Source organism: Ambystoma mexicanum, chromosome 1p (genome assembly GCF_040938575.1).
Source record: "Ambystoma mexicanum isolate Mex_15411 chromosome 1p, UKY_AmexF1_1, whole genome shotgun sequence".
Classification (NCBI taxonomy): domain Eukaryota; kingdom Metazoa; phylum Chordata; class Amphibia; order Caudata; family Ambystomatidae; genus Ambystoma; species Ambystoma mexicanum.
This window is the reverse complement of record NC_090921.1, coordinates 753,612,791-753,626,719: the sequence shown is the minus strand read 5'-3', so window position 1 is coordinate 753,626,719 and position 13,929 is coordinate 753,612,791. Positions and strand designations below refer to the sequence as shown.

The 13,929-nt window shown below is 46.2% G+C and overlaps 1 protein-coding gene across 16 annotated transcripts in view; it reads left to right on the top strand.

The window, feature by feature from the left end:
- The window catches only part of CELF3 (CUGBP Elav-like family member 3), a 331,245-nt gene that overhangs the window by 32,967 nt on the left and 284,349 nt on the right, over window positions 1-13,929 (top strand). For 14 of the 16 annotated variants that reach the window (XR_011304210.1, XR_011304211.1, XM_069650631.1 and 11 more), the window contains exon 2: window positions 8,707-8,789. The exons of the other annotated variants lie outside the window; for them this stretch is intronic. Coding sequence is in view for 12 of the 14 variants with exons in the window: in XM_069650631.1 (XP_069506732.1) it covers window positions 8,707-8,789 (83 nt within the window). In the remaining 2 variants the exon portion in view is untranslated. The remainder of the gene's footprint in view (window positions 1-8,706; window positions 8,790-13,929) is intronic. 16 annotated transcript variants of the gene reach the window in all.

Here is a 13,929-nt window from a genome sequence, read left to right as displayed (position 1 = left end):
ACATTGCAAGTGTGTACTGTAAGGTACCGCTAGCTCTTTGATCTAAGGCACCCTCTGTAAGTTACCTGCAGAGCAAGCGTTGGAGCCCTATTTGTTTCCAACCGTGCCTGGCTGAAGACCAAACTAGCTACGAGTTAGGAGACTAACAGAAGCAATCCTGGAAATTGAAAATATTTACTGGGGGAACCCTCTCCTCCTTGCGGTGGTGATGGGGCTGTGTGGAGGAGGGAGGACCGAGGGGCGTGGCCCCAGGCCACATCACCCAACACAGTATCTCTTCATAGAATCCAAGCCTGTCCATTTCCATACAAGCAAAGAGCATGATGGGAACATAAGAATGCCCACAATTTTACAATTTTACATTTGAAACATGTCTGATAGTAATTCAGCAAGAAATCCTTTTGAGCAAGTAATGGAAGTTGTACTCTGCTCTTTTCATTAGTGCCAAAACTCACCCTCACAAAAAAAGAGGATCAAATTGCAGGACATATATACCAATTTGGAGAGCTGCTGAACAGTATGTGAAGCTTTGGCTGTTTCTTAGGGTGATCAGGTGTCCCTGTTTTGCCTGAACTGTCCCGGAATTGGGCCCTCTATCCCCAGAGTTTTTTTTTTGATTTACAGTCCTGGTTTTGGTAAAAGTGAGGTTGATAGTCCTGTTTTTTTTTATAAATCACAAGCAGTTATTAACTAAGTAAACATTCTTAGAGTTTCAGAATTGTGTCTTCTGAGGATGGGCTCAAACCCCCAACTTTTCAGGTACCATTCTTATACTTTAACTGCTTGCGTCACAGGGACAGGCTGTGAAGCAAGTACATCGCAATGCATGTTATGTCAAACAGAGCAGCAGCTCATTAGTTACTTACATGCTTTTTTATATGAAGGTGTGCTATAGTTGAGATGCTCAACTTTTCATACTAAATACCAATAACAATTAAGTTAATTGTATACATATAACATTGAAATACATCATTCAATCAGAATTACTTAAAATATATGATGCCTGTTATGTATGTGTTTTCTTATCAACTGTCAAAAGCTCTCAATTTTTCTGCAGAAACTATGTGATGGGGTGGGGGAGGAGAGAGGGGTGAGCGGATTAGTCCTTCTTTCATGCTGTTGGGCGTCTGCGTTTTTTTGTCTTGACAATTTGGTCACCTTACTTCTTCTGCATTCAGTCTCCCGCTTCTGGACATATCTGGTAGTTAGTCTCTGGACCTTGGGATGGAGCTGTGCTCTGGCAAGACAACCTTTGCTGGATCTGCGTTCCTGCTTGTTCCCGCCCATTTCCTACCGTGACTAAAAGTTGCACTTACCTTTGGGATTTGGGATTTCAGGTTTTCGAGGCCTAAATAATTAATAGTAAGCAATCTGTTATTAAAAGAAAAATAAATGCAGTTAAATGAGTTCTATACAGGGAACTCGTGCTCATTTTCGCTCATCTGTGCAATTTAGAAGTGTGAGATTAATCAGAGCATACAAATCAATTGAGTGATTACGTTCAATGAGGCTGTTTCCACGTGCCGTGCAACGAGAGGGTGCGGCTTTGCTACCACCGGAGCTGCGCTGCACCACCATACATCCTCTCATTGGCTCTAAGTCTGGGTTCCCCCATCACAAGCACTCCATCAGGAGCCATGGGCATTAGGTGCCGCAAGACCCTTCACAGAAAGTTCCAGGACTGGTGCTGATGTCTCTGTTATCCCTGTTTCTGGCCATGCTCAGTCTTTGGGGAGGCCTGGAGAAGTGGTATTGGGGACTTCTCTTGCACACGCCAGTTTGTGCCCTGATTAGTCATGTTCTCGGGTGTGTCGAGTCCTGTGCTAGCCCATGTGTGTAGTGTAAGTTCTTGAGCACTCCCTGGTACCCTCAGGTGTCTTGGATCCTGCATTTTCTGTGAAATTCCCAGGTGTCTGTGTGTGTGTGTTTGTAGACCTTCCGACTTTTCCCCAAGTGTGTTGGCTTCTGGCTTTCCCTGATGTTCCCAGGAGTGTTGCTTCCTGATATTCTAAGGGGTGCTGCTGGTTCCAGTACCGCCCCCATATATCTCCAGATGTGTCCGGTCTTGTGCGCTTGCTGATATTTCCAGGTGAGTGGGTTCCTGTGGTCTCTTTGCTGTTCCCAGTTCTGTTGGTTTGTGTGGTTTTTCTGATATTCCTGGTGTGTTGGGTCCTGTACTTTTCCTGTTCTTCCCAGGTGTATTTCTGATTATCCGCCGCTGTGTTTCTCAATGTGCTCTCACTCACATTCCCAGGTGGGTTGGTTCCTGTATTTCCTTTGAAATATCTTGGTAAGTTTGCATCCTTGTACTATTCTCAGGAGTGTTGGTTCCCGTGCTTTCCTAATATTACTAGCTGTGTTGGTTCCTTTGCTTTTCCGGATATTCCTAGATATGTTCCTCCCATTTCCCCCGGATATTTCCGAACATGTTCCGGACAGCGCGGTGTGCATTGGTTCAATGTACATCTCACATTCCAAGGTGTGTTGGTTCCTGTGCTTTCCTTATTTTGCCTGCTTTGTTGCTTCATTTGCTTTTCGGGATATTCCTAGATGTGTTCCTCCCACTGCTCCTTGATATTGCCTGACTTGTTCCGGACAGCACGGGGTGCATGGGTTCACTGTACGTCTTCTTATACTCCAAGGAGTTTTGGTTCCAGTGCTCTACCTGATATTCCCAGATGTGTTGCGTTCTGGTCCTGTGCTTTTCTTAATAAACCCTGGTTCTTGCCCTGATATTTCCAGGTGTGTTGCCACAGGGGCTTTTTCCTGATTGAACCAGTTATGTTGGTTCTTGTGTTGTTTCTGATGATCCCAGGTGTGTTCTTGTTGTGGTCTCCCTTATATTCCTGTGTTTGTTGGTTCTCATGCTCTCACTGATCACCCGAGGTGGGCTGGTTTCTCTGCTCACCCGGATTAGCAAACATGTGCTGATTCGCGTGCTCATTAGAACACTCCCAGGTCTAGTGGTTCTTGATTTAGATTTAATATACCCACGTGTGTTTTTTCTCTGCTCTCCCTGATAGTGTAAGAGGGGTTAGGTTGTCTTCTTGCCGGAAAGTTATGAAGTGTGTTGGATCCTGATTTATATATAATATTGTCTGGCATATTGGTTCCCTTACTATCTATCATGTTCCCAGGTGGACCTTGATAGTTCCTGGTGTCCCAACACATCTGCTTTTTCCCAGCCTGAATACAGCCGGTGGGGTAGCTCCTGTGTTTTCCCTGATACTGTTCTCTATTGTACTCCCAGCTATGCTGGTTCCAGTGCGCTCTCTGATAGACCAGGTTGCACTTGTTCATGTGTTTGCCAGTGTGTTCCCATGTGTGCTCCCATGTGTGCTGGTTGTTGTTCTCTTTCTGATATTCCTAGATGTGTTGGTTCCTGGTCTTGCTCTGATAGTCCCAGATAGTCCCAGGTGAGTTTTCTCTTGTGTTCTCGTGATTTGTTTTAGATGTGTTGGTTCCCGTGCTTGCTCTGATAGTCCCAGGTGTGTTTTCTCTCGTGTTCTCGTGATTTGTTTTAGGTGTGTTGGTTCCCGTGCTTGCTTTGATAGTCCCAGGTGTGTTTTCTCTCGTGTTCTCGTGATTTGTTTCAGATGTGTTGGTTCCTGTGCTTGCTGTGATATTAACAGGCGTGTTTGCTCCTGCGCTTCCCAGTGAACCCAGATGCTGTAGTGCCTGTGCCCTCCCTGATGTTGCCATGTGTATTGTTCAGCTTTATCAAGCACAGTGTCCATACATGTGAGAAATGCATAGCGCGCTTGCAGTGCGTGCTGCGAACCTGTGATGTGTGCTAGAGGCATGCCTGTTGCATCTGAAATGTTCACTGTATGCTTGTGAGATGCATTGTGTAAGGCTGATATCCATATTTGTGATGTATAGTGTAGGGCTAGGCAATATATCGAGTTTTGAAGATATTTTGATATATTTTCAAAATCGATATAGGATGAGATTATTGTTAACATCGAGATATAAACATATATACATTATTACATATGCTACCATTTTTTATTTACATTTGGATATTTACACATCTGTTTGTATTCTCAAACAGGAAAAGGAGCCCTGCATTTGCACTTTATTTTGATCAATGTGTTATAAATAAAGGTGTTTGTGACATCTCACATGTAGTTGGTGGCTTACAACTGAGCATTTAACTCAGATAAACAATACTGAGATATATATCGTACATCGAGATTCAGTCCAAAATAATCAAGATATGACTTTTGGACCATATCGCCCAGCCCTGGTATATTGTGTATCTGTAATCCCAGGTGGTTGCTAGCTGAATGCCACAGGGGACGTTAAATGGTTCTTGGAGTGTACTGTCATGGCCTGCCCATGGCCCAGTGTGTCAGTCTATGGACTGCTCAACCAAGCAGGGCTCCCCTTGCCTCACATTTGGTTACATGGTTAAATGCCTGGCAGTGGCTTTGTAGCAAATGATAGGTTGTGCCAGATGAACTGTAATCAAACTCATTTCCTCCATGGTTGGAGTTACTTCTATGCCGATGAAACTCAGATTCTGCGTGGGATGGACGCAGCTGAGGGGCTCATCCCAAATTTCCTTCCGTGTCTGTCAGCCATTGATGGCTCCATGAGTGGAAATTGGCTGAAACTCAACTCAGATCAAACCATGGTGTTTACCGCATGGGGAGGTGAAGACCTTTGGCAAACTTCTTTATGACCCTCTCCTTGTCCTCCGGTAAAAGAAACTGGGGTTCAAAAGTGATCATACCCCGTCACTAACTCCACAGTATAATGCACTTACTGGGAGCTGGTTTAGAACCAAATGTGTTTGTAGTAATGTCTGTCATTTTTGCCCGTGTGAACGGTAGTAATCCTCTATATGACGGCATCCCTACCTAGCTCCTAGACAGCGCCATATCATATATTATACAGAAACTCTCCTCTTATCTATTGCGAGGCACATGAGTCATATATCTCCAGTCCTACGTCCCCTTCCTGGTTCCACAAAGGTCTGCAGTATTGTTTACAAGGCCTCCTGCGGTCAGGGCCGGTGATCACTATTTGAAAACGGTCTTACTACGTGCCAACTCCAACTCTTCATTTTGGACCCACTCTACCATCATCTGTCCCCAACATTTCTCTGGAAAAGGCAAAGTGGCATTTCCTTCTCAGCGTTGGGCTCAAACCTCTGGCACGCCCTCCCCGTCACGATTTGCCCGTATCAAACCATGTGGCCTTCACATCTTTTTAAAGAAAACAACCAGCTCCAAACCCACTTTTTTTCACCCACCAGACTTCCATAGCTCCAAAAAACCTATGGGTGTTTTTTAAATAACTTTTTTGGAAACCTACGGGTGTTTGAGTACTCTACGAAACTCTAAACATAGACATTTTCAATACCACTGTTTTAAATTAAAGAAGACATTTCTATTTTAAATAGAACAATCTCTTCCATTGATGCACTTCTCTTAACAGTATGCACAGAATACAGGTTGCGGAATACCACACGGTCAAAGGAACTTGGCAATAGTGAGGAAAATCGAGAGACCCAGATCGGAAGCAGGAATGAAGCGATCCCCAGCAGGGCTAAATAGTGCAGCCTCTCTGTTTGCCGAAGTACTCTTGAGGCCACTTCACCGATCTCTTGGTACCACTTTAGGGCCTGTGCGTCAAAAAAAGGTCCTCAATAAACTTTCACAAAAAAGGTGGCCACAAAAACAGATTTTTTAAAGTGCCACAATACTATTCCCATTGATTGAAATATTTTGGATGTCAAAGTTGGCAGTAGGTTTAGCGATGTGACACTTGCAACTCATCTTCGACATGGAGGAGATATGCATCCTGTGATGAGTCCGAACATTGCACGGTAGAAGAGAACGCCTCTATTGAAAGTGTCCTGGCACTTTTCCGCATGTGATGGACCACGTGGTGCATCCCTCCGAAGTGAGTTGCTCCAGTCAGGGTGACAGGCAGGCCACTCACTCCCGTGGAAGAAGAGGAAGCGTTCCTTGGATTTAGAAGGATGGGAAGCCCACTGACGCAGCAGCAGGCTGCCGCATCGGCGGTTTTGTGGCTCCTTGCCGCGTAGACCTTTAAGGAGGGTCTGGAGGGTAAGGCTGACCTTAGGTGTAGCAGTTCTGCGATTCGTTACTGAACCCTTTAGTAGTGTTTGAAGGGTGCCACTGGCTGGCCTTTCGATGTAGCCGTTCTGAAGCCCATTAATGAATTCACCTTTCAATAGGGCCTGGATGGAGTAGATCAGGTGGCAAATCAGTCGAGGATGAGGCCCTTCTGGTTTTCTGTCCAACTTAAATCTAAAAGCCTTACTACTTTTTGCACACAGGCAAGGGAGCGTCCAATGCCCTGGGCAGGGCTCTGCAACCTATGGATCTCCAAATGTTCTGTGGACTACAACGTTCATGATGCCTCACCATTGACTATTCCAACCAGTGCTAATGGGTGCTGTAGTCCAAAACAACTGGAGGCAAATGTTGCAGACCCAGCCCTAGGGAAAAGGGAACTTTGGCAGAGCCCTCCTTCAGGTACGGCCTTCTTGCAGTTCTCCACATGGCCGGAGGGCTGCCTGGTACTCAAACTCTCTGGGTGCCTTTCCTGAACAGGATAAATGCGCATGCATCAATCACAGGGGGTGCATTACCTTCACGAATCTCACGTGCCCTGGACTCTAGCGGGACATGTGTGCTCTGTGTCTTGTGGGACGGGTGCCTTGGCAGATGCAGTCTGACAGGTCCCACCTCTCTGGGGGCGTCCATTAGCTGCCATGTCTCCCCAGCAACAGCTATGATGAGCATGGCATCCTCCCAGGTGAGCTGCTCCAAAAGGCTGCAGTGCGCCCAGCCCCCACATCCGCTCCTAAACTCGCAATGGGCAGTCGTACCTCGCTTTCCTGAGGCCAGGGGGCGCCATTGAGTGCTCCAAATGCGCGCGCCTCTCCTGAAGCAAACGCAGAGATGAGTCAAGTGTTCGTCTGCACTCTTGTCCCTGTACCGAAGCGACACTACCAGAGACTGCACCACTGTGCCACCGTGAACCAGAACCAATGAGTCGGCCCCGATTGCAGTAGCCAACACGGGTCAGTAGCCAGACCACCCACAATCTGAGCATTCCACAGCAGGTGTCTGCAGCGTTTCGATCTCCAGATTGTTTTTAATACAACTCCCATTAGCCCCAGCCAACATAGTCCGTGGTGAAGGATCATGGGCGATGTAGTGCAACACATCTGGAGAGCCGCAGGTTGCAGACCCCTGTTCCACAGCCACTCAACTGTAGACTCTCTGAAGTACTCCCTACTTGGATGTGCGTTGTGTGCCTGTGACACGCAAGGCATGTCTGCTTTGTCTTGGGCACCTTTCATGTGCATTGTGTACCTATGAAGAGAAAACATATCTGCGATCCTCTGAGTGGATTGTATTTCTGTGACGTGCCAATGAATAAGGATTGTGTATGTGAGATTTGCATCTTGCACCTTTGAAATGGATTGTGTGTCTGTGTGTAGAATTGTGTACCTCTTATATGCACTGTGTATCTGTACGGTTCACTGTGCACCTTTGTCCGGCATTATGAGTCTCTGTGTTCCTGTGTTGTACATTGTGCACCTGTGATCTTCAGTTTGCACCTCTGGCCCCTCATTGCAGAAAATGTGCACCGGTTCATGTGCAGCCCTAGTGCAAAAAACGTATTATTGCAATGGAGTTTTCATCAGCTAAGAGCTTGCACTAGTGCTTACACTATTCGGAATTGGCACTACACCAAAACATGCTCCAGTGCAAAAATGCATTGAAAGAATACATTGTTTGCACCACTGCACTGTTTCCCCCAGTGCTAATTAATACCAAGCAAAATTGCACTTGCATCGGTGTGCATGTGCTACAATGTTGCCCCATGTGCACTATGCGTGACTGTGTTACTTTTCATTGTGCATCTGTGATGTTCAATGTTTGCCTATACCATCACGTGCATTGTGTGTCTGTGACGTTCAATGTTTGCCTGTAACATCACGTGCATTGTGTGTCTGTGATGTTCAATGTTTGCCTGTAACATCACGTGCATTGTGTGTCTGTGACGTTCAATGTTTGCTTAGAACATCACGTGCATTGTGTGTCTGTGACGTTCAATGTTTGCCTGTAACATCACGTGCATTGTGTGTCTGTGACGTTCAATGTTTGCCTGTAACATCACGTGCATTGTGTGTCTGTGACGTTCAATGTTTGCCTATAACATTACGTGCATTGTGTGTCTGTGACGTTCAATGTTTGCTTAGAACATCACGTGCATTGTGTGACTGTGATGTGAATGGCGTACTTGTGACTAGCTCTGCAAATGTGTGCCACGCATTGTTTATCCGTATCTTCATTTTGTGCACCTCTGGAGTTGATGGTACTGTCCTGACGTGCGTTGTTTTCCAGTAACATATGGTAAATGTTTTTTTTATTGTTTAGTTGGGACGTTGCGTTTGTTTACATTGATGTGCACTACGTATTTTTGACGTACATTGACTGTGGCGTGCGATGCGCTTTTGAAATTGTATTGTTCACCTGTGTGCCCAGGCCCTAGGGCCAGCACTGCACACTTTGTGCATTATTGCAACCTTTTGACGTGCTCTGCTTCCCTGTGACGTTCATTGCTTACTGTACTTTAAACATGCAGTGCTAAAGCCCGCCATATCGGGCTTCTGTTGTGCTACGCACGCCTCTCACACGCTTTCTTTCCTTGCAGGATGCGCGTTCCTGACGTACTGCGCCCGAGAATCTGCCCTTAAAGCCCAGAGCGCACTGCACGAACAGAAGACGCTGCCGGGGGTAGGTGTGCAAAGCCTGTCTGCTGCCCAAAGTGTGTGCATGCGTGTGTGGAGAGACGTGCCCATTTTGTTTGTACCCGTGTACAGGGCAGTGTCTAGCCAACTTGGTGCCCAGGGTGAAACATCAGAATGTATTTCGCAAGGGGCAATACTAAACTAACTATATGAATTATTTTCTGATAGAAGTTTATCATTCCAACTATGGACAGTCTGGTACACTCTTAGCCTACTCTTTCAAAATAACTCTCTGAGAGTGGGAAAGGGGACACATAGCACCAATGAGGATTCTTGTCCGCTTTGCATTAAATAACAGCATTTGAGGACTATGACAGTGATCAGAGATCACTACATTTGATAAACAAGTCTGTGATAAAAAGAGTTGTATGTGTGAATCTCTAAATGCATAACTGATGAATGGCTTGGTGCTCACATCACGGTTCACAATACTCACCCTAACATTAAAATGTTTGTATCCATGAACCATACATGCTCATTTGGACAGCTTACGTTTTTGGATGAGCATATAAAATGGTTGCAGCATCAGCCACTCAAATGGGGTACAAGGGCTCTTTTGCTTCTTTGTTTCTGAAGAATTCTATAGGAGGAAGGGCTGGGTCTCACTGTGGGCATGCCCAACCCCAATACAGAAACATCTTTAGGGAATTATATCTACAGACAGGGCAGGATACCGCACAAGAGAGACCCAATAGACAATGCACAGAAAGGCTACACAGAAAGGATTGTACCTCTTTCAAACATTATCCTAACCAGTAATAAACGGATGAAGCGTTTTAAACAAAACTGGCTTCTGGTGCGTGGTAAAGGGCCCACAGTTCCTCAGCCACTACCTCCTCGCCATTGCGCAGGCCTCAGAGGCTATTTTGGCAATAAAGAGCAAGCCCATGCTTTATCTAACAAAGCGGGCATTAGCATCTCTTATTAGTGCTGGCTTGCAGCTAGTGAACATCATGGTGTGGCAGTGTAGAAAGAGCGTTTGGCCTAGTGGATTTACAATTTGATGCAACTTCTTTGATTCCTCCAATGTGTTTTTAAGTGTGGGCACAGTATGGCATGCTCGTCAGAGTCACATACACAAAACAGTCCAGTGTGCTCTTGTATGGACATTGATCAGATCAAAAAGAAACAGGTATATGCGTTGTTACATAAGGGAGCACCACATAGATACCATGAACCAACAGAGTGGTGACTTATGCAGCACACAAATCATTGCTGCACACATCACTGCATTAATTTGCCATGGACTACTGTCTGCATGGTGACACAATGAACTCCACTTTCCTAATCAAGGTGCCAAATGACATTGAGTTGCCATCTGGTGTGCACGCCAGGCAGTGGCTGGCTTGTTTAGACAATTAAAAGACCTTTGATGCTGAGCAGATGCATTTAGTCCATGTCCCAAAGCAGCCACTAGAATACGTAAGCAAGAAAACTAGAGTTAACCTTCCCAGGGATGCACCATATGTAACTAAAAAGTAATATACACAAAAAAAAGGTTTTGGTGTGTCAAATAAAGAGACATGAAAATAAAGAAAATAGCTTAAAACTTTTCTGTGTGGCACATTAATTCTCTTTTGCATAGGTTTGATCAGCTAACTGATACTTGTGCTGGCCTAGTTAATAAAAATGACCCATGTTCCGTTCTTAACACTGAAATGTTAAGCACATACTGTATAAAACAATGGCTTGTTAACTGAGCCATCACTTATAAATTGCCCCACGTGAAAGGGGCACAGGTTTTGTGACTCCAGAGCATCTCACACGCTGCCTTCGGAATATGCATTCCTTTGTTTGCATATTGCAAATGCATCGCAGTCATCTACAAGTCAACAGAGATCAGCCAGCCGCATGTCGCAGAGGAGCATCCACCGGCACAGCAGGCTGCATAATCTGTTGTCCGACAGTTTTCTGTGTGGGCCCCTTACTGCGCCCATCTCCTGATCTATTTAGTTCTGCTCCCCAGGCCGTCGGCCACTCCGCCCGAGCCCCAAGAAATGAGGCTGCCCGTGAATAGGCCTACCAAGCGGCGAGATGGTTAGCTCCACATACCTCCAAACCTTTGAGTCGCCAGAGCGGGTGAATGCAAAGGATTTTGTTCTTGATGGGTGGGAGCTCATTGAATTCTATGGACAGGTAAAGGTATTGGTGGGTGAGTGAACGGACTCGATGGAAGGTGACACCCAGTGGTTGAAGTGTAAAACCAAAAGTAGTGGAACTATGTTCCTGTTGCCACGCCAGCTTTTTGGCCTATTCACTCCACCCCCAAATCAAACCCCATACCGGTCCTTCCTTTCCTCTACTCCACTCATCAATGCAGCGTTTTTACAACAGTTAAGAGTGAAGAAAACACAGTGCAAGAAAATCCACTAGTGTGTTATTAATCCCCCACAACATGCCAATTAATGCAGACTTCCCTTCCAACCACCCACCATTACATTACATTTCATGTCTATAGCCACACACACCCCTCCAATTACCTGAAAACACTGCTGCACCTATAGCAATTCCTATGCAGATATGGGCTTTTTGGCTGCTTGGGAATGCACTTTACGTCCCAAGCAGTCTATTGAAATAAACAATAACAATCCAGGCATGCAAGATAGAGTTACACCGTCTTGTTATTGAAAGGGCTCAGGTTCGAATCCCCCAGTAGGGGACACGTTTAAAAAAAAGAAATTGCCGTGGTTCGGCTTACATACATTTAGGGAACGATCGTGGATGGCTCCTAGAAGTAAGGGAACGTCATACCCTTTGGTTCCAGCCCACTTTAACCTCTGGTCACACGTGTCAAAATTGGTTGAGTTGGGAGCTGACATTCTGTTGCTAAGGAAACAGGATGGTCACTGACAGGGAAGCGCCTCAAGAAGTCGTGAAAGGCTACAGCTCACATAACAGGAAGTTCTCAGATGTAGCAGCACTCTGTGCGTCGACCTGCACTAAGAGTATCTTATTGTATTTACAGACTAGCTATGCTAAGCACGCAATGGCTCTGCCTGGTTGACTGACTGCCCCATTCTTACACTGTGCGGCCTCCGAAGCCGAGCTCGTGCTGAAAATAGTGATACAACCCGTGAAATGATTACAGGCCATTAGTGTGTCTTCCTGCTATAAAGTGATACAAATGTTCGGCGTTTCCAGTTAGTGTGTGTACCTGCAAAGATAGTCTGTGTGTCTGCGTATACTAAAGACCCAGCATGCATTATGCCTGTGTGCTCCCTGAGGCCCCAAGCACAGTGTGCCTATCTGTAAGCCCTGCCCCGCTTGCACTCTTTCGCTCTACCGGTTTACTAAGAGGGACGGGGAGCTGCGGCGGCGGGTGTGGAATGGGCTTGTGCCGGTCTGCACACAGAGGACTGGACAGCACAGTCGCCTTCTGCCAGGCCAGATTCCCCTCAATGTTACTGGCGTTAAACTCACTGTTGGACCCAACTCATCTTATTGTCACCCCGAGTCACACCACCCTTTATCCGCTACCTCCTAATTTGTCTCACCAGCACCCCCTTATTTTTCTTCTAACCTCTCCCTCGGCGGTCATCTTGAGAAATTGCACCGGGAGGCCATTCAGGTGGAACGTGCATTGCAAACCACCAGTTTATCCTTAACATATAGGAGGTGATTTCCCTCCAATGCGTATCTTGCCCTGAGGGTACCTGTTTGCGTAAGTGCACATTTTAAAGACCATTTGTTCATCATTTGCAGCACAAAATGCAAAAGGGAGTTGCAAAATGGTGGCAGAAGAGCCTTTACAGCTCCCTTTTTCACTGCGCAAAATAAGTAAACGCTGCTTGCCAGGCATCGTTTACAATGGATTCCTGTAGCAATCACGCTCCAGCAGGGGGGTGTGCATGGCTGGAAGCTCGGGCTGCGGGCGGTTACCAGCCTGGGCGCCCCCCTGCTGGGGCGTGATTGCTATTCGCACCCCCGGATTTGCCCAGAGTGCAACTCGTTTCGTTTTATTTCTCGGGAGATTGGTGTCGCGCAAATAAGTGCAGCCATTGCCTGAGGGAAGAAAAGAAAGCAAGATGGCCGCCGTCATCGGAAAAGGGACAAAGTCCCTTTTCCCTTTCAATGACGACTGGGAGTGGGAGGAACGCTGGGACCGGAGCACAAAGCTCCAGCCCTGCAGTTAAGTGGGGAAGGGGTGGGTTTGTTTTGGGAGGGTTTGGAGAGGTGAGGAGGCAACATGGAGAGGCCCCCTGTTGCCTCCCAACATTAAAAGAAAAAAAGATGCCGCCACCCGGGGAAATGCTTTGGGTAGCTGGAAATAGCAGTCAGCGACTATATTCTCTCATGATGTTCCAGCCACCTGATTGGCTGAGCGCCCTACCCAGGGTGCGAATATGGAATCTGCTTGCTTTTTGCTGGAAAAAAATGCAGTCGGATTCCAAAGGAATCCATTGGTTTTATGCAAGCATGAAAATGTATTGATGTCATAAAGCCTAGTGGTTTTGGAATGGAGAGGAAAACGGAGGCAAAGCACAACTCCCCTTCTGTTCACTCACCCTCTGCCTTCAAAAACCAAATAAATGCCCCAGAGAGTGAATACAGGTGTTAAGACAGTTGCAACACCTTTACTCCTGTCGTTAGTACATTTATTTACTCTCGGGGATTTGGAGAATGGCCACCCCATGTTTTTGTTAGCAACACCCTGCCAACACAAAGCACATAGACAATGCACTTTACAGCATTTGTGCTAAGTGTGACAACCACCTGCCACTACCAAACACATTGCACCAATTGTGCAGCATGTATAGTCTATTAGTCTGCCAAATACCTGCCAACACCAAGCACAGAGCACCAGTGCTCACGGTTTGCCAGTGACTTTGACAACACCAAGCACATGATGCAAACACAGTGTCTACAATTTGTCTATTAGTCTAATTTCTCAAACACATGGTGGTACAAGTTCACCACTGTGTGTAATATTATAGTGGTTGCTTGCACCAAGTTTTAAATTCTCTGTAAATCGCTCCAAGTCTCTGTGGAGCACCGTCCCTGCGATCCCCACAAAAGCACTCATACCTCTCTTATACCAAATCATAACAAAGTAGGAACAGGAAGGAGGGAGAGAACGATGGAGCAGAAGAGCAAAGGAAGGAATGTATAGGGGAGGAGAGTGTAGG